Source organism: Gorilla gorilla, chromosome 6, assembly GCF_029281585.2.
Source record: "Gorilla gorilla gorilla isolate KB3781 chromosome 6, NHGRI_mGorGor1-v2.1_pri, whole genome shotgun sequence".
Taxonomy (NCBI): domain Eukaryota; kingdom Metazoa; phylum Chordata; class Mammalia; order Primates; family Hominidae; genus Gorilla; species Gorilla gorilla.
Genome location: NC_073230.2, coordinates 95,482,688 through 95,504,120, shown reverse-complemented (window position 1 = coordinate 95,504,120; position 21,433 = coordinate 95,482,688). Strand labels below are relative to the sequence as shown.

The window sequence follows — 21,433 nt, the reverse complement described above, 5'->3', positions numbered from 1 at the left end:
GCATTCTGAGTAAAACACATCAAACACAAAAGATTATATACTATGTGATTCCATTTATATGAAATTTTAGAAAAGGCAAAAACTACAGTGAGAGAAAGCAGGCCAGGGGTTAAGGGTGAGGGAAGGGGATAAGGGCAAAGGGTATGAGGACATTTTTAAGGGGGAGGGAACTCTATTATGGTGCTGGTTGCGAGATTGTATGCTATTACCAAATTCATCAAACTGTATACTTAAAAGGACTGAATGTAATTTATATATAAATAATACCTTAATGAAAATAGAAGAAAAATGGATTAATGAAGTTTATAAAACCTGGAGAAAATAAAATGTATTAAATATTATAAAATTAGCATATAAAATTAGTTCATGTTTTATTGCACAGTGTTATGGCACAACTATTTTCACGTAAGACTCTCTGACACGTGTAAATAATTTCTCATTCTTGTATCTCAAATGGGAGAGGAAGAGGAATAATAAATGTTCATGTATGCTTGTGTGTGTGTATAGTCACAGTCATATATACATAATTTCTGACTATGTTAATGACATACATTTTATAGCTTACTCTTAATAATGTTTTAAATTTATTGGCTCATAGAGAACATTGTAACATTTTTCCAAATGCCTTTAACTATGTATGATTACCTCTAAATTAAATTTATTTTCATCAATGGAATCATCACACAAGGAGCTAACTGGCTTTTCATGTCTTATTCTTACCCTTCTCATTTATGCTCTTGTGTGAAGGTTTTTATAAATGCTTTGGCTTTGTTGTAGTGAATAGATTTCTATCTATACTGTGAAATGTTTACCAAGCCTAATAGAAAATTGTATTGATTTTTGAATGAGGAGTTAAGCTATCGCTAATTTGTATAAGAAAAATAAGCAAAAAATATAAATAACTTTATGTTGTTATGCTGCCACATGAACACAGCACAGTATACCTTACATACAACAGAGTGTAATATGTTTATCTAAAATCTCAAGTTTTGCAACTAAAAATAATGACTCGTGAGAAAGAAATTCTGGAGAACTCTCTCCTGATGATTCTTAAGATTGATAGATGTTAGTGTGTCCTATAAATGCACACAGGTAAATGTTTCTTTGGTTCCCTTGAGATTTGACTCCTTTGCTTGATGTGCTAGAATCTGTAAACGCAATTTGGAAACCCTCTGAAGGCTAAGTATCTGAGTGAAAACTCATCAAATACCTTGGTTAATTTGAAGATGTAACATTTGCAAGATGATCTTTAGAACGATATAACAAGCCTTTTTCTTTTTCAGTTGGAATCAACAGGACTCGGCCTTAGTAGTAGTAGACTAAGAACAACTCTAAACAGAATACAAGAAAGCCTTATTGATCTAGTAAGTAACAAATTGGAATAAATTCTTTTGGATTATATAAAATGGAAATTAGCTATTCAGTCAATTTCATATAAATGTGTGTCTATATGTATTGAGTAGCTGAGTCCTCAGAATTAAATCAGTGCATATAGGAAGTAAAACAGAGGTTGCTTATAGTCTGATCAGAGAGAAACTAGTATACATAAAAGAATATGATATTGGGCATATGTCTAGCACAAGTTCAAAGAAGAGAAAGGTTTATGTGAAAAACTAATATCAGAGGAGGACTAAAGGAAGAAGTAACACTTGTGCTAGGCTTCGAAGACCAGGCATAGGATTAATGGGAAAGAGAAAAGTCTTTAAATTAAGGTACACAGGGTGAGCAAGGGCCTTGAGGTGGGCGCAGCCCGAAGTTTGACAGATCTTATGATTGGGACACTGGTATATGCTGCAGAGTTAGGTTGCAGAGTGTTTGGGACACTTTATAAACGGCTTTGAAATTCAAGGAGAAAGTTTGGGTTTAGTTTGCTGTGTAGTAGGGAGCCTGGTTCTTGACTGTTGTCACAGGATGAAATACATGTTTTAAGAAGATAGGTTAGATAGCAACACAGGGTTGACCTCCTGTACTGTTTCAGCTAACGTAAGCATTTAAAATGAGAAAACCTTTTTTTCTTGTGGTTGGTCACTGTAGCCGGAAATTTATGTTATTCAGACGTTTCTCCACATCTACTTTAACCCCAGGCTTCTCTGACTTTTCCTTTATTCCTTCAACCTAACACAAACAAGCAATCATTTTCCTCCTTTTTCATAAGCTCTATATTATGTGCTTACCTCTGTTATTGAAGCTTTTTATAAAGCCATGATTATTAATTCTTTTAAGAAATACTGTTGCAACAATTGTTATATGCCAGGCATTGTTATAGAGCTGGGAATTCATCAGTGCACAGAAGAGATATTTCCTGTCTTGGAACTTGTATTTTTTTTGGAGCAGAGAGACAAACAAATGTGTAACATAGTGTCAGATACTCATGAGTACTAAGATGAAACCTGAAGCAGTGATAGGATGGGGATCTTGAGCAGAGATGTGAATATTGTGAGTGAGGCATGTACTGATATCTCAGGTGAGCGCTGTTTGGGCAGAAGAAATAAATGGTATCCTCTCTTAACATTTGGAGATCCTTTTACCCAACACATTTTAAAAAATATAGTCATATCACTTACCTTGGCACATAGCATTGCTTCAGTAAATTTTCATAGAGTAGGTGAATATACCCCAGTCCCTGAGTTTCTTGTTTCTTGGCATAACTTGGCTTGTTTTTTTGGTTTTGATATTTGTTTAATCCTTGATCTTCAACTTCAGAGTCAAGGCTCCTTATCTGATCCACCCTTTTTGTTTCTCTTTTTTCTTTTCTTTTTTGTTTTTAGTCTGTTTTGTAAAATCCATTGGTCTCAGCCCCACTTGCAGTTTTCTGTGTTTCGATTTTGATTCTTCTTATTTGATACTTAAGTATAACCTTGAGCATCAAATCTTATTCTCCAGATCTTAGTCCACAGCTAAAGTTTTTCTTAGTTCTTACTGAAAGTCCCAAGATTGATGGGCCAGATTTTACCACTAGGGCCATTCACCCTGGCATTTCTGTGTCATCCCTGCTAGCTACTATCTTGTGATCATCAAACTCCAGTTCTAGATTTGACCCTTAAGATGTGGATTTCTGCCTCAGATTTTACCACAGTGTATAATGAATTATTACTCATACTGATAAACATTGGTTTGTTATTTTAGAAAATATATTTGTCATTTACTAGAACTTGCTTGATCTCAGGATTTTTTAAGCTGGTATTTATTAATTTTCTTCATTAATTTGCATTTACATTGGCAGAGTACATTAATTGATTTCTTGCTACTCAATACGTTCTTTGGCTACTAAAATAGTTTATAGCTTAATCAATCTGAAACCAACTAGATGGAAGTAATATTTTTCCTTATATTTCTCTTGCATGTCAGTTAAAATCTTAATAAATACTTTTTTGGTAATTTTATTTTCTCCATATAGATATTCTAAGTTTTACTTCTCTTTAAGCTGTAAAAGGCAAAATAGAATCATTGTGGTCTTAAAAGTGCCACCCGAAATAATTTATCATGTAAATTCAATGTAAACTAAGAAAATTTGTTTGTCACATCAAATAAAAGTTTAAGAAAAGTTGTCTAATAGGAAAAGTAAGAAAGGAAGCTGGTATAGGCGATAGTGACAGCAGAAAGTTGAATTTTTAGTTATCCATTTGGTTATGCTAACTAGTTTGCTTTAAGACCTTTAGCCAACTTATTTATTTATTTATTTATTTGCTTATGAGACAGTCTCATCTCACTCTGTCACCCAGGCTGGAGTGCAGTGGTAAGATCTTGTCTCACTGCAACCTCCACCTCCCAGGTTCAAGCAATTCTCCTGCCTCAGCCTCCCGAGTAGCTGGAATTACAGGCTGTCACCACCACGCCTGGCTAGTTTTTGTATTTTTAGTAGAGACGGGTTCGCCATGTTGGCCAGGCTGGTCTTGAACTCCTGACCTCAGGTGATCCTCCTGCCTCAGCCTCCCAAAGTTCTGGGATTACAGGCGTGAGCCACTGCACCTGGGCCTTTAGCCAACTTTAAATCTTTGATAATAAAAAGTATTTTAAATTTGTCCAGAAAAATTCATAAATATGAATTCTCTTTGTAGTAGTACATAGATGGTAGGAAAGGCTAAAAAATGTGACTCTCACTGTGAAAATAAAGGTGGTTAAGGTTTCATTTTTCAATCTTTAAAGGGTTATATCCTTTACTTATTGTACTCCTGTAAACTGAAACAGCCAGTTTAGGAGCTTTTTATTTAAGTGTGCAGTAAGCACATACCATTTATTTATGTCAGCTTGACATTTTCGTGACTCTCTTGCTCTCTTCAAGCATATTTTCCTAAATATAAACACAGAACTTTAGTCTTCAAGCAAATAATTATCATAAATTTTATGCCTCAAATGCCAGGCATACAACTGGGAACAAAGGAAGGTATTTTAATGAAAGCCTTTTGAAGTGGGGGCAACAATTCCAGTGATCTTCTGAAGAATGCTTTTGTGAAAGAGCTCCCTGAGTAGAAGGGAACTCAGTGCATTTGTGTTGGAGGCACTAAGGAGGTAGTTAGGTAAATGCTTTTGGCTCCTCTTGTCATATGGAAGATAACTGTATTCGCTCAGACTATAGATATACCCTCTCCTTGACTTCCATTATTTTCTAGAGCCACCTCCCTGTTCTATCCCTAATTAACTAGTTAGTACCTAAATTCAAAGAAACTTTTAGTTTTATAAATATATTGTGTATATGATATCTAATCCAAAAGAATGAAATTTAAAAGTAACTGCTATTATAAGTGTGTGGTATTCATGGGGATCCTTGAGCTATTTTGAGTTTGAGATTGTACAATATTGTCAGAAAATTCATATCAGATTTAGCTTAATTATACAATATTTTAAAAGCAGAAGTGTTTGATGCTTAGAGTTTTGTTATACTATTGGAGTATAATCTTCCAAGTTTTTACTCATAGAAGGAAACTTATCTGTGCTCACTTAACCTGTACAGCATTCATACATACCTAGTAACTGTCGGCTTCTGCTTGAACATCTCCAGTGATGTTTTTTTGAGAACTCATAACCACCCAAAGCAGCCCTGCTCGCCTTAAGTCTGCCTGATAGAATGTGCTTTGTTATGATGTAACCAAATATGCTTCTCTCTTGAACTATTTTCTGTTATTTCTATTTCCACCTCTTTTGGACCACTTTGAGTAGCCACCCATTTTGCCCAAGTGAGTCATTTCTTCTACCAGTTCCTTTATTCATTTTTCATGTTTCAGAGTTTTAGGTCTCCTCACCATTCTTTGACTTTTTCTGAAATAGGTATTTACAACTCTGAACTAAGAAGAAAGTTGAGAGCACTCTAAGAGGTATTGGAAGCAGACAGAAAACGAGCTATGTGATGAGTGAGGGTGCAGGATGAGATACAAGATAGTTGGATAGCTATCTTTATTACTAATTCATTCAACAATACATATTGCATGCCTAGGTACTTTGTGGTAGACTGATGGTCCCCGGAGTGGAGGAGGCAGTTAAGGAATAAATGAAGATCTAATTTAACATCAGATTGTGTTGAGAGCAATGAAGAAATTAGGTGAGAAGGACAGAGAGAGAAAGGGTGTAATTTTATTTGGGCAGTTAGAGAAGATCCCTCTGGAAAGGAACATTGAAGAAGATCCCTAAAGGAAATAGGAGAGTGAGCCACCCTTATTCAACAAATGTTTATTTAGTATCTGTTTGTTGAACACTATATATGGTGCCAAGCACTGTTCTAGAAATTAAGAATACAATTGTAGGGGAAGGTGGGGAAGCCAAACAAAACTCCCTACCCATGTAGAGTTTATTTTCTAGTAGGGGGAAGATATTTTGGGGAACAGTGTTTTAGGCTAGAGTCAGTTGTAAACAGGTAATAGCATCGTAACATGTTTATAGACTTTTTCCTGGAAGGGTTGGATTGAGGCTTTAAAACCAGGGAGTGTTATGATCACATCTCTATTTGAGAAAGTTCACATCAATATTGTAGAAAAATCAATCAGTTAACTGTGTGGAAACTGGCATAGAAATAGGAGATGCTAGAGACAGAGCTGTCTATTCATGGGCTTTTAGAATAGTCCAGTCAAGACTGCTAAGGAGCCTGTGACCTGTTTAAATAGTAACATCGGGAAGGAACAAACAAGAGAGGTGTCTGTTTAGGCATGTTTTAGTGATTGATTGGATGTGAAAGGTGAGGAAGAAGGGGAGTCATGAATGACTGTAAGGTTCCTTACTTGTTTCTTATCAATAACTACCAGAATTAAATAGCATAGACAACCAATTGGTGCCAAACAGTATTTAATTTTGTGAATTTTTATTCTTTTTTTTTCTGCTGGAGTAGGGTTATTTCCTTTTTAGAGGGAAATGAATGATGGAGATATGACATTAATTAACTTGCATGGATCCATGATCCTGCTTCTCCCTAGAGGAAGCACAGTTATTCCCCAACTAACTTTTAAATGCTAACTGAGTAATTAGAGATTGAAAAGAGACACTGTCTTTAGGAGAAGATAGGAAATAAAAAAAAAAAAACAGAACTAAAGAATTAAACCACTTTCTAACTTGAAAAGTTTTATAATTTTTATTTGCATTTTGCTAAATTTATAGGAGTAAATTATATGTATGCATTTGATGTCTCATTTATTCATATGGAAAATAATTGGAGATTTGTTACTATCAAGTTGCTTTAAAAAGTAATCTAGCTTTATATTTTGTACACTATTAGATGCGTTTACATCCAATTTTTGTGCTAAATTTTCTTTGAGGGTTTTTTAAAGCTATTTTATTTGCATTTAAACATTTAGTTTTGCTATCTGCCTACTCATATGTTCTCACCTTTAAACTCCATAATAGAGATAACCATGGAGTGTTTTCCATACTGAAAGTAGTACATAAACTGCAGCGGTTGTATTATATAATGTTTAGCATCTCTTCTAACTCTGTCATTCTATGATTCAATCAACATTTTAAAACTTTGAGTGGGGGCAGGGGTTAACTTGTATTCAGATTAACTTTAAAAAACATAATAGCATTTTTGTACTATGAGCTATTGCTTAACTTACATAGCTTTTATTCTATTTTTTTTCTTTTTGTAAATTTCTCTTATGGAATTTTTTTAAAAATGTAATGAATGGAATTCATTGCTATGTCAGTACTGTAAAACTCAATACTTAAACTAAAAGTATAATGACCATTTGTAATTCAAGCTCATTGTTATTAGAAATATATTTGGTTATAAAAGTTCTTAATGTCCTTCACAGTGAAGTGACTCTGGATTATACTGTCATCAGTGATGTTAAGATTCCTGCAGTGTCACTACCTTGACCTCTTTCCTTCGTGCCCCAGAAAACAATAATTAAAAGTCTCTTTCTCTGAGGTGTAATGCAGCAACTATTCAAATAACTGTTATGATGATGCCAGTATTCTAAACAGCCTTCTTTCATGTTTGCTGTACAAAGGGAAACTTAGTCACCAAAATAAGTTTATATTAAGTTAAATATTGAAATATTTGGAGTGATTGGTAACTCTTGAGCTGGCAGTCTTCTGGTACTCTGTCAACTACTCCAAGTAGCCAGCCTTGTGCATCTTTACCCATGATCTCAAGATATTCCCATCCTCCTGGCAAAAAAAGGTGGCCAGTGTGCCTGTGAGTTGAAGTGTGTTTTTCTTTTTTTAACTGTTTGCTAAGAGCTTAGTAAAAAATGAGTCCCTTGCTATGTATTGAGGAGAAGTTGAGTAAGTGTATCTTTGAAACTCTTCCTTTGCCAACCTGTTTGTTTATAACATAGGATATGTTTATATGAAGTCCAAGAATGTACATAACTCATATCCAAGGCATTCCTTGCCTGGCATCAGAATACCTAGAAAGGTAAATTAGTAATGAGAAGATTTCTAATGAGTATATCATCAGATGAAAGTAAAACTGAGAAATTTGAAGTCCGATGAGTTTTCCCAACCACAAATTAGACTGCATCACTCCTGTTGACTACATGGCTGTGTAACTGAATCAGTGGTTCTCTCCTGGACGGTGCTGAAGAGCCTGGCACACCCTGCTTCCTGGGTATCCCTTTCCTTTGTTCACATTGACCATCTTCCTTCTTATCAGTAGTCTGTCCCCAGACATATACAATACAGTTGGCTCTGTTCTAGTTTATAACTTCATTCTAGTCCTGCCTTCTTGAGATTATATACCAGGGTAACCTTCATTAAAATTTGGGTGTGAGATGGTTAATCAAAAAATAATTTTGGATTTTATCAGCGTGGTTCTCAAGGGGTAATCATATTTCTCTCATTTACAAGTTATTGAGGGCCATCTCACTGTTGTCACTGTGAAACATCTGTCAATTCATAAAGAGTCCTTGTGTTGACAGACTTTAGGTCATGTACAGATGGTAGCATGTAGAATTGGATGATATTATGTAGGCTCATTCTCATTTAGGATTAAAAAGAAGGTTCCAATAGTTACAAACATGAAAGCAGGATAAAAAGAACTGAACCTAAATGTAATTAACGTATAACCCAAGAGTATTTTAATTTTAATTCTAATTTTGTCAAAATCACGTGGTTTATTACTGTTAGATTTGTTATTCCAGGTTGTATATCTATTGTATTTTCAGGAAGTTTCAGCTGATCCTACTGCCACACTCACAGCAGCAGAAGAAAGAAAGGAGAAGGTGCCAAGTCCACACCTCAGTCACCTAGTGGTTTTGACATCTGGGGATACGTTGTATGGGTTGGCAGAAAGAGTGGTAGCCACGGAATCCTTGTAAGTTGTTCAAAACAGTTGCGTTGCCATTAAATATTTAAGAAAGTTTATAAAAGAAGCATTGTTTAATTAGACTTCTAGTTAGCTGCATACATCTACCACTTCTAAATATCACTTATATGTTTCTGAGAAGTATATTCTAACACAGATTACCAATTGATTTTTTAAACTGCATGGTTGGTTTTTCAGTTATAGAAATGGAAAGAAGGAAATCTTTTAATTTTCAGCCTTTAACAACATGATCCATGCTTTAAGTACAACTTTAAAAAGCATTATAATATGCTTCATATTTTCCTATTGATGACTTATGATCTCAGAAGAAGCTGTAGTTGCATTGTCAATTTAGTGTTAAGTATAGTTGATCCATGACATCAATAAGAATGCTTCCTGGGGAGGAGCCAAGATGGCCAAATAGGAACAGCTCCAGTCTGCAGCTCCCAGTGTGAGCGACGCAGAAGATGGGTGATTTCTGCATTTCCATCTGAGGTACCGGGTTCATCTCACTAGGGAGTGCCAGACAGTGGGCGCAGGTCAGTGGGTGCGCGCACCGTGCGTGAGCCGAAGCAGGGCGAGGCATTGCCTCACTTGGGAAGCAGAAGGGGTCAGGGAGTTCCCTTTCCTAGTCAAAGAAAGTGGTGACAGACGGCACTTGGAAAATCGGGTCACTCCCACCCGAATACTGAGCTTTTCCGACGGGCTTAAAAAACGGCACATCAGGAGATTATATCCTGCACCTGGCTCGGAGGGTCCCATGCCCACGGAGTCTCGCTGATTGCTAGCACAGCAGTCTGAGATCAAACTGCAAGGCGGCAGCGAGGCTGGGGAAGGGGTGCCCACCATTGCCCAGGCTTGCTTAGGTAAACAAAGCAGCCTGGAAGCTCGAACTGGGTGGAGCCCACCACAGCACAAGGAGGCCTGCCTGCCTCTGTAGGCTCCACCTCTGGGGGCAGGGCACAGACAAACAAAAAGACAGCAGTAACCTCTGCAGACTTAAATGTCCCTGTCACAGCTTTGAAGAGAGCAGTGGTTCTCCCAGCACGCAGCTGGAGATCTGAGAACAGGCAGACTGCCTCAAGTGGGTCCCTGACCCCTGACCCCCGAGCAGCCTAACTGGGAGGCACCCCCCAGCAGAGGCACACTGACACCTCACACGGCCGGGTACTCCAACAGACCTGCAGCTGAGGGTCCTGTCTGTTAGAAGGAAAACTAACAAACAGAAAGGACATCCACACCAAAAACCCGTCTGTACATCACCATCATCAAAGACCAAAAGTAGATAAAACCACAGAGATGGGGAAAAAACAGAGCAGAAAAACTGGAAACTCTAAAAAGCAGAGAGCCTCTCCTCCTCCAAAGGAACACAGTTCCTCACCAGCAACGGAACAAAGCTGGACGGAGAATGACTTTGACAAATTGAGAGAAGAAGGCTTCAGACGATCAAATTACTCCGAGCTACAGGAGGACATTCAAACCAAAGGCAAAGAAGTTGAAAACTTTGAAAAAAATTTAGAAGAATGTATAACTAGAATAACCAATACAGAGAAGTGCTTAAAGGAGCTGATGGAGCTGAAAACCAAGGCTCAAGAACTACGTGAAGAATGCAGAAGCCGCAGAAGCCTCAGGAGCCGATGCGATCAACTGGAAGAAAGGGTATCAGCAATGGAAGATGAAATGAATGAAATGAAGCGAGAAGGGAAGTTTAGAGAAAAAAGAATAAAAAGAAATGAACAAAGCCTCCAAGAAATATGGGACTATGTGGAAAGACCAAATCTACGTCTGATTGGTGTACCTGAAAGTGACGGGGAGAATGGAACCAAGTTGGAAAACACTCTGCAGGATATTATCCAGGAGAACTTCCCCAATCTAGCAAGGCAGGCCAACGTTCAGATTCAGGAAATACAGAGAACGCCACAAAGATACTCCTCGAGAAGAGCAACACCAAGAAACATAATCGTCAGATTCACCAAAGTTGAAATGAAGGAAAAAATGTTAAGGGCAGCCAGAGAGAAAGGTCGGGTTACCCACAAAGGGAAGCCCATCAGACTAACAGCAGATCTCTCGGCAGAAGCTCTACAAGCCAGAAGAGAGTGGGGGCCAATATTCAACATTCTTAAAGGAATTTTCAACCCAGAATTTCATATCCAGCCAAACTAAGCTTCATAAGTGAAGGAGAAATAAAATACTTTACAGACAAGCAAATGCTGAGAGATTTTGTCACCACCAGGCCTGCCCTAAAAGAGCTCCTGAAGGAAGCGCTAAACATGGAAAGGAACAACCGGTACCAGCCGCTGCAAAATCATGCCAAAATGTAAAGACCATCGAGACTAGGAAGAAACTGCATCAACTAACGAGCAAAATAACCAGCTAACATCATAATGACAGGATCAAATTCACACATAACAATATTAACTTTAAATGTAAATGGACTAAATACTCCAATTAAAAGACACAGACTGGCAAGTTGGATAAAGAGTCAAGACCCATCAGTGTTCTGTATTCAGGAAACCCATCTCATGGGCAGAGACACACATAGGCTCAAAATAAAAGGATTGAGGAAGATCTGCCAAGCAAATGGAAAACAAAAAAAGGCAGGGGTTGCAATCCTAGTCTCTGATAAAACAGACTTTAAACAAACAAAGATCAAAAGAGACAAAGAAGGCCATTACTTAACGATAAAGGGATCAATTCAACAAGAAGAGCTAACTATCCTAAATATATATGCACCCCAATACAGGAGCATCCAGATGCATAAAGCAAGTCCTGAGTGACCTACAAAGAGACTTAGACTCCCACACATTAATAATGGGAGACTTTAACACCCCACCGTCAACATTAGACAGATCAACGAGACAGAAAGTTAACAAGGATACCCAGGAATTGAACTCAGCTCTGCATCAAGCGGACCTAATAGACATCTACAGAACTCTCCACCCCAAATCAACAGAACATACATTTTTGCAGCACCACACCACACCTATTCCAAAACTGACCACATACTTGGAAGTAAAGCTCTCCTCAGCAAATGTAAAAGAACAGAAATTATAACAAACTATCTCTCAGACCACAGTGCAATCAAACTAGAACTCAGGATTAAGAATCTCACTAGAAACCGCTCAACTACACGGAAACTGAACAACCTGCTCCTGAATGACTACTGGGTACATAACGAAATGAAGGCAGAAATAAAGATGTTCTTTGAAACCAATGAGAACAAAGACACAACATACCAGAATCTCTGGGACACATTCAAAGCAGTGTGTAGAGGGAAATTTATAGCACTAAATGCCCACAAGAGAAAGCAGGAAAGATCCAAAATTGACACCCTAACATCACAATTAAAAGAACTAGAAAAGCAAGAGCAAACACATTCAAAAGCTAGCAGAAGGCAAGAAATAACTAAAATCAGAGCAGAACTGAAGGAAATAGAGACACAAAAAACCCTTCAAAAAATTAACGAATCCAGGAGCTGGTTTTTTGAAAGGATCAACAAAATTGATACACTGCTAGCAAGACTAATAAAGAAAAAAAGAGAGAAGAATCAAATAGATGAAATAATAAATGATAAAGGGGATATCACCACCGATCCCACAGAAATACAAACTACCTTCAGAGAATACTACAAACACCTCTATGCAAATAAACTAGAAAATCTAGAAGAAATGGATACATTCCTCGACACATACACCCTCCCAAGACTAAACCAGGAAGAAGTTGAATCTCTGAATAGACCAATAACAGGAGCTGAAATTGTGGCAATAATCAATAGCTTACCAACCAAAAAGAGTCCAAGACCAGATGGATTCACAGCCGAATTCTACCAGAGGTACAAGGAGGAACTGGTACCATTCCTTCTGAAACTATTCCAATCAATAGAAAAAGAGGGAATCCTCCCTAACTCATTTTATGAGGCCAGCATCATCCTGATACCAAAGCCGGGCAGAGACCCAACCAAAAAAGAGAATTTTAGACCAATATCCTTGATGAACATTGATGCAAAAATCCTCAATAAAATACTGGCAAACCGAATCCAGCAGCACATCAAAAAGCTTATCCACCATGATCAAGTGGGCTTCATCCCTGGGATGCAAGGCTGGTTCAATATACACAGATCAATAAATGTAATCCAGCATATAAACAAAAGCAAAGACAAAAACCACATGATTATCTCAATAGATGCAGAAAAAGCCTTTGACAAAATTCAACAACCCTTCATGCTAAAAACTCTCAATAAATTAGGTATTGATGGGACGTATCTCAAAATAATAAGAGCTATCTATGACAAACCCACAGCCAATATCATACTGAATGGGCAAAAACTGGAAGCATTCCCTTTGAAAACTGGCACAAGACAGGGATGCCCTCTCTCACCACTCCTATTCAACACAGTGTTGGAAGTTCTAGCCAGGGTAATTAGGCAGGAGAAGGAAATAAAGGGTATTCAATTAGGAAAAGAGGAAGTCAAATTGTCCCTGTTTGCAGATGACATGATTGTATATCTAGAAAACCCCATTGTCTCAGCCCAAAATCTCCTTAAGCTGATAAGCAACTTCAGCAAAGTCTCAGGATACAAAATCAATGTACAAAAATCACAAGCATTCTTATACACCAAGAACAGTCAAACAGAGAGCCAAATCATGAGTGAAATTCCACTCACAATTGCTTCAAAGAGAATAAAATACCTAGGAATCCAACTTACAAGGGATGTGAAGGACCTCTTCAAGGAGAACTACAAACCACTGCTCAAGGAAATAAAAGAGGATACAAAGAAATGGAAGAACATTCCATGCTCATGGGTAGGAAGAATCAATATCATGAAAATGGCCATACTGCCCAAGGTGTAATTTATAGATTCAATGCCATCTCCATCAAGCTACCAATGACTTTCTTCACAGAATTGGAAAAAACTACTTTAAAGTTCATATGGAACCAAAAAAGAGCCTGCATTGCCAAGTCCATCCTGAGCCAAAAGAACAAAGCTGGAGGCATCACACTACCTGACTTCAAACTATACTACAAAGCTACAGTAACCAAAACAGCATGGTACTGGTACCAAAACAGAGATATAGATCAATGGAACAGAACAGAGCCCTCAGAAATAACACCACATATCTACAACTATCTGATCTTTGACAAACCTGAGAAAAACAAGCAATGGGGAAACGATTCCCTATTTAATAAATGGTGCTGGGAAAACCGGCTAGCCATATGTAGAAAGCTGAAACTGGATCCCTTCCTTACACCTTATACAAAAATCAATTCAAGATGGATTAAAGACTTAAACGTTAGACCTAAAACCATAAAAACCCTAGAAGAAAACCTAGGCATTACCATTCAGGACATAGGCATGGGCAAGGACTTCATGTCTAAAACACCAAAAGCAATGGCAACAAAAGCCAAAATTGACAAATGGGATCTAATTAAACTAAATAGCTTCTGCACAGCAAAAGAAACTACCATCAGAGTGAACAGGCAACCTACAAAATGGGAGAAAATTTTCGCAACCTACTCATCTGACAAAGGGCTAATATCCAGAATCTACAATGAACTCAAAAAAATTTACAAGAAAAAAACAAACAACCCCATCAAAAAGTGGGCAAAGGACATGAATAGACACTTCTCAAAAGAAGACATTTATGCAGCCAAAAAACACATGAAAAAATGCTCATCACTGGCCATCAGAGAAATGCAAATCAAAACCACAATGAGATACCATTTCACACCAGTTAGAATGGCAATCATTAAAAAGTCAGGAAACAATAGGTGCTGGAAAGGATGTGGAGAAATAGGAACACTTTTACACTGTTGGTGGGACTGTAAACTAGTTCAACCCTTGTGGAAGTCAGTGTGGCGATTCCTCAGGGATCTAGAACTAGAAATACCATTTGACCCAGCCATCCCATTACTGGGTATATACCCAAAGGACTATAAATCATGCTGCTATAAAGACACATGCACACGTATGTTTATTGCGGCACTATTCACAATGGCAAAGACTTGGAACCAACCCAAATGTCCAACAATGATAGACTCAATTAAGAAAATGTGGCACATATACACCATGTAATACTATGCAGCCATAAAAAATGATGAGTTCATGTCCTTTGTAGGGACATGGATGAAATTGGAAATCATGATTCTCAGTAAACTATCACAAGAACAAAAAACCAAACACCGCATATTCTCACTCATAGGTGGGAATTGAACAGTGAGAACACATGGACACAGGAAGGGGAACATCACACTCTGGGGACTGTTGTGGGGTGGGGGGAGGGGGGAAGGATAGCACTGGGAGATATACCTAATGCTAGATGACGAGTTAGCGTGGCACATGTGTACCTATGTAGCTAACCTGCACATTGTGCACATGTACCCTAAAACTTAAAGTATTATAATAATAATAATTAAAAAAAAAGAAAAAAAAAGAATGCTTCCTGACCTTTATAAATCCCCAAAGTTAGTAATACAATTAACGCATATAACTTCTTTGGCATTTCTATAAAATGTAGTCCAATATAATGTAAGAGTTTTTGCATTAGTAAGAAAAAGCAGAAAAAGACAGTGCCTGGATGCAGTGCAACTGCATGCAGTAGTCCAGGCTCCTACACCAGCCCACTGACTCCCATTCCTGTACCTAGCCTCTGGCACCTGTCATTCATCTGTGAAACTCAGCCAAGTTACAGTCTGCTGCCTATTAGGAATGTTGGGGTTACTTCTGAAAAGTGTCAGATATTGAATCTGAGATTTCAAGAGTCTGTTGTATATAACTGAATGAGATCTTTAAAAGAAATCCTTTTAAAAAATACCCTTGTGTTCTTTTTTCAACCTGCTACTCTGGGCTCACATCTTACATTTGAAGCACATGACTCTACACCTCATCATAAGCTGGTTGGCTCCTTTGAAGTTGTTGTTCTTTCACCTCAACTTCCATTCAGTCATAAACTCAGCATTATTTATTGTGTAGATTATAAATGAACACGTCAAGTGGTAGTACAGGTTCGTCCACTAAAGTAGAAAGTAATTTTTATTGTTAAAGTTTTGCTCAGAAATGTTAAAAAATACTTATACGAAAGCATGACAGGCTCTAAATCCTACACAATTTGTTTACACAGTGGGTTATTTATTCCCTTTAGGGTATTCTTGGCTGAACAGTTTGAGTTCCTTCAGCCACATCTGGATGCTGTGATGCCTGCAGTCAAAAAGCCCTTTCTTCAGCAGTTCTATTCTCAGGTCAGACATGGTCTTGTATGTCATTTCAACTGTGAGGAAGATAGGACTGTCACAGATTATTTAGATTTTTTGTTTGTTTGTTTTAACTGGAAGTCAGTCTTGAAACCCCAGGAGAGCCAGATAAAATATTCATTTATTCACTCGTGAATTCCTACATTAAATACATACTATTGAGCACCTCATGTAACTTTTAGACTAGTGAGAGAGAGAGCATCAGTTAAAACTGTTAAAATAAAGCATGATAAGTACTGTGGTAAGGGGAAAGTGCCATGAGTGTATTTAACCCAGACTGGAGAAGGGGAGAGGCTCTGGGTGGGAGAAGGTCATCTAGAAAGGCTATCTAGAGGAAGTAATGTTTAAACTGGACCAGCAGGGTAGAGAGGGTGAATGAGGGATGGATTCTAGACAAAGGGAATGGCATGTCTGAAGACCTGCAGGTGAGAAAGAGCATGGTGCATGCAAACAGCCGAGGAAAGCTCGTTAGAGTAGGGAGGAGGTCTGGGGATGAAAAAGATGGCTGGGGCAATCAGCAGGAACCACCGGCATGTAAAGCACCCTGCTTCAGGAGTTGGACTTTATTTGGAGGGCATGGAAGCTCCTGGAGGGTTTGAAACAGGTGAGTGGCATGGTTGGGTTTGTGTTTTAGAGTTTTCTGGGGGCATTGTGAAGAAAGGACTGTAGACGGCAGTCCTAGAGACAGGGAAACTAATTTGAAGGCTGCTGCAGTATTGCAGGGGAGAGATGGTGGAATCCTGACATCATGTAGTGGGAGTGGAAATGGAGAGAAGTGGAAGAATTTGAGAAGTAATTGCTAGGCTACATGAAGAGCTCTAGTTCTTTGACAGTTGCAGTGTCAATGGCTTCAAGTTTATTGAATGTCTCAAAATTATGTTTTGAGTAAGGCCTTTGCCTTCACTCAAATATTCGAATTATTTTCATCATAATTTAAATCTCCAAATATATAGTGTTTTATTTTCAGATATGATATATACTGGAAACAGGGGCAAGTATTCTTTATCAATATGATACTTTTAGAAAATAATTGTTTTCATTTTTGTGAAATTTATTTCAGACAGTGTCAACCGCCAGTGAACTACGCAAACCAATTTACTGGATTGTAGCTGGTAAAGCCCTTGATTATGAACAGATGCTGCTTCTCATGGCTAATGTGAAATGGGATGTAAAAGAAATTATGTCACAGCACAACATATATGTAGATGCACTATTAAAGGCAAGTGTTCTGGGAAGCCCCTTTGCTAAAGATCAATCTACTAAGAGAAGTGTTCCTTTATTGCAGTGGTTCTAAAATAGTAAGATTATAGTTATTACCACATTTCTAGCATTGTGGTATTAAAGCCCCTGAATTGAAATAGGCTTACTTTCTGAATTTGTCTTCTGTTAGCTCTAAGAATACATCGTAGATTTTTTAGCTTTGTTCACTAATTTCCCATTTTGAGTTGTTGTATGTCGTGGCTGACTTTCATATTATGTAATCTCAGTAGCCATCACTATAATGACAAGATATTTCTGTTTAATTAGAAATTATTTCTGTAGTTTAGCATAATATTCATTAGCAAGAGACCATGCCTCTGATTATTCGGGGTAAAAATCACACTACTTTTGCAGTGTGTCATACAAACACCTCTTTGGAGCCAATGACCTGTGTTTATATGTTTCCTGGAAATAATTGTGGTTTTTTTTCATTGATGCATGAATAGATATCTGTAGATTACCTGACATGTGTCACACGCTGATAGAAGTGCTGGCAGTATAGCTGTGAATTCAGGAACTTATGTGCCCTCAAGGAATTTACATGCCAGGGCAGAGATAGCAGTAAACAGATAAATTGAGATATAATGTCAGATGATGAATAATGCTGTGAAAAAAAAAACAAAATCATCTGAAGAGAGATAGAGAATGACAGGATGTGAGTGGAAGAGGAAGACCATGTATTGTCATGCTCAGAGAAGGACCCTGATAAGGTGAGACTGGAGATGAGGCCTGAGGGAAGTAAGGAAATAAAGTGTGGAAAGAGCATCTGAGAAAATGAAAGTGACTTTCAGGAAAAATTTGTTTTCATTTTTGTAAATGAAAAGAAAATTGTCCCTTCTTAACCTCCTCACTTTAATCTCATTTACACAATCATTCTTACCTGCTTAGACCAAGTCAACAAATAAGAGCCTAGGACAGCTGAGAACCAATGAACAGAGCCATAGATTTAAAATAGAGATGGTAATGGAGTTCCTTCAGTCACCCAACTCCCAGCAATTTATGGTCCCCTTTGGAGGCCTAGGTTGAAGACTGTGAGGCTGTCTCCAGACTCCGGGACTAATTGTGCCAACATCAGTAACCAATTGCTAGGAGTTTCCATAGAGATCTTAGCAGGGAATGACACCAAGGGTGCTCTATATTTGCCACTCTGGAATTCAGAGACCATTGACCTTGAAAGATAATCAAAGAAATAACTTGGTTTCTAGAGCACCCAGGAGATTTCAATTGCAAATTTTCATTTGGAATGTAAAAGATGAATGTAATTTATAAATAGTGATACCCCTTCTTTTTTTTTTTTAACAATTCTGCTTTTGAAAAAATGATTCTATTTTTTATGACATGCTGTCTTAGTCCTTTAGGATACTACAACAAAGTTCCACAGACTAGGTGGCTTATAAGCAGAGCAGTTATTTCTCACCATTCTGGAGGCTGAGAAGTTCAAGATCAAGATCAAGGCTCAGGCAGATTTGGTGTCTAGTGAAGGTTTGATTTCTCATAGATGTCACCTTGCTGTACCCTAACATGGTAAAAAAAGGCAAGGCAGCTCTCTGGGGCTCTTTTATAAGGGTGTTAATTCCCTTGGTGAGAGCTTGGCCCTCATGACCTAATCACTTTTAAAAAGCCCCACCTCCCAACACCATCACGCTGGGATTAGGATTTCAACATATGAATTTAGGGAGGATACAACATTCAGACCATAGAACATACTAACCATGATCCTTATAGGGGTGCAAGAAAAAAAAGATTTCTGTGCTCAACAAATACACATGCTATGAGGAGGCTGCTTGTTTCAGTTATTTGTTATTCCAGTTATAAGAAAGAACTCGTGTTACTCAGAGTATTAACCTGAGCCCAATTTTTAGCAGCTTAAGGCCTTCTTTAAGCATAAAGGTTAATTATCTGTGATAACTTTTGTTCTTTTTATTACTTTTCTAAGTCTAAGCATCTAAATCTAAACAGTCTGCTTATGTTGCCGCAAAAGAATCATAAGAAAAATGAAATGTTTGTATGATTCATTTTATAACAAGCATTTTTGAGCATTTAATTTAGCAATAAGTAGAATGTTATTTTGTACACAAAGCATTTTATACATATAGCTTTATCTTTTAAATAAAATATTGATGAAAAATATTGAATTATGACTCTTGAAATCCAAAGCAGTTTAAGGAATGCATACAGTAACAAATACTACTACTCTCCTAGATCCATGAAATGAAACAACAGATAAAGAGCAATTATTTATATAGTTTTGATTTTCAAAGGTAAATTTTGTGAATTGACAATCCACTTCTTTTTAATAATTAAAAGCAGTGAATTGTTAAAAATAAATTAGCAAGAAAAATTGTGACTTAGGAAGTAGCAAAAGAGCAGAGGATAACACAGTTATCATTATATGATAGCCTGAGTGGTGATCACATTAGATTAGTTGAACACATGTCAGTCTTGTTAAACATTGTGTAGCTTCTCTATTCAGGTAACTAAAGAAAAATGTCATTTTAAGTCTTATATTTGAAATATATTGCCAGGGAACAGTCAACAGCATTTACTTCTGTAAATGAGTATATTTAAATAGCAATGGTCCAAAGAGACCAAAAGCACATCCATTGAAGGCTAAACCTTCTGCTGTTTCCGTTTAATTATTGGAGTTGTCTAAATCAGGTATATGTATTTATATTTTTAGTATGATCATGTCATAAAAGACAATAAAAATATTCAGTTTTTCTGTAGGTAATAGAAACTATGTTTTATTGTTTCTATTGTACTAAAAATTTGCAGCTAGAGTATGATTTTTTAATCATTTGGTATACAGGTTGAGCATCCCAGATTCGAAAATGCAGTATTTGAAATAATCCAGAATCTAAAACTTCTTGAGTGCCAGCATGACACTCAGAGGAACTGGTCATTGGAGCATTTCAGAATTCTGGTTTGAGATTTTCACATTTGGGATTCTCAACCAGTAGGTATAATGCAAATATTCCAAAACTGGAAAAAATCCAGAGTCCAAAAATGCTTCTGGCCCCAAGCATTTTAGATAAGGCATCCTCAACCCATATAATTATTTACTTTTAAAAAGTGTTTAGGAAAAGTGATAATGTATTAGATTGCACTCTGAAGAATATAGATACAAATCACAAATAGTTCTGAACTGAACGCATGTCAAACCATGTTTTTAAACCTGGGTTTCTTGAAGATATTTTTAAAGCCAAATCAGGTCATTCAGCTCCATTAATCTGTACTGACAACCATAGAAAATTTTGAGACATTGGACATTGTTAACATTGTTTAATCAGTTAATGACACTTACTCCTTTTGCGATAAAATGTAGTGTACTCTGTACTATAACATAATCTATTTAAACTAGTGCATATATGTTTTTAAGCCCTTCATACTAAGTCAAATTATCTTTGGCATTATCTTTTTTGATTTTACTTGGTTTGATTCTGAGTCTTTCTAAATCTTTTTTATTTAAACAATTTTTATGGGAAAGCATTGTGGCATTTTAATGATATTCACAAACAGCTACCTATTTGTCTTCTTAGGAATTTGAGCAGTTTAACAGGAGGCTAAATGAAGTTTCTAAGAGAGTTCGCATACCCTTGCCTGTGTCTAATATACTTTGGGAACATTGTATACGACTGGCTAATCGAACTATCGTAGAAGGGTAAGTTTTTCATGAAAGCATTATTTGTTTCTTTAATGACAAATTGTAATATATGAATAACATACGGTATTAATGGTTGAAGAGAATAAGTAGAAATAATAATAACTAGCAGACAAGTTTGGGATATAATTAGAGAAGAAACCTTAGACCCCACTGTGTCTGTCTCTGTCTCTGCTTTCTTTTCTTGCTAGTGGCATAGAACCAGCTAGTAGATGAGTGAGGAATGCAGAATCTAATGGTTATCTGAAAGTTAAACTAACATTATTACTTAATAATATAATTATGATGGTGATGATTGTTATACCTAACACTTTTTGAGCATTAACTATGTGTTATTTACCAAACCAAACATTTCACAGGATTATATCACCAAACCTGAAATAAACTCTCTTTGGTAGGTACTATGATTCTGTTTTATCAATGAGAAAACCCAGTCTCAGAAAACCGAGGCTTAAAGAGGTTAGGTAACTTATCTAAGTTCACACAGTTTTTAAAGGCATAAGTACCCCTGATTTCTTTTTTTCTTTTTTTTT

At 37.0% G+C, this 21,433-nt stretch overlaps 1 protein-coding gene across 3 annotated transcripts in view; it reads left to right on the top strand.

Moving 5' to 3' along the window:
• The window catches only part of VPS50 (VPS50 subunit of EARP/GARPII complex), a 126,964-nt gene that overhangs the window by 100,819 nt on the left and 4,712 nt on the right, over positions 1 to 21,433 (top strand). For all 3 annotated transcript variants that reach the window (XM_031013092.2, XM_055346560.2, XM_055346561.2), the window contains 5 exons: positions 1,284 to 1,364; positions 8,592 to 8,740; positions 15,871 to 15,967; positions 17,040 to 17,198; positions 20,779 to 20,900. In XM_031013092.2, coding sequence (XP_030868952.2) covers positions 1,284 to 1,364; positions 8,592 to 8,740; positions 15,871 to 15,967; positions 17,040 to 17,198; positions 20,779 to 20,900 — 608 coding nt within the window. The remainder of the gene's footprint in view (positions 1 to 1,283; positions 1,365 to 8,591; positions 8,741 to 15,870; positions 15,968 to 17,039; positions 17,199 to 20,778; positions 20,901 to 21,433) is intronic.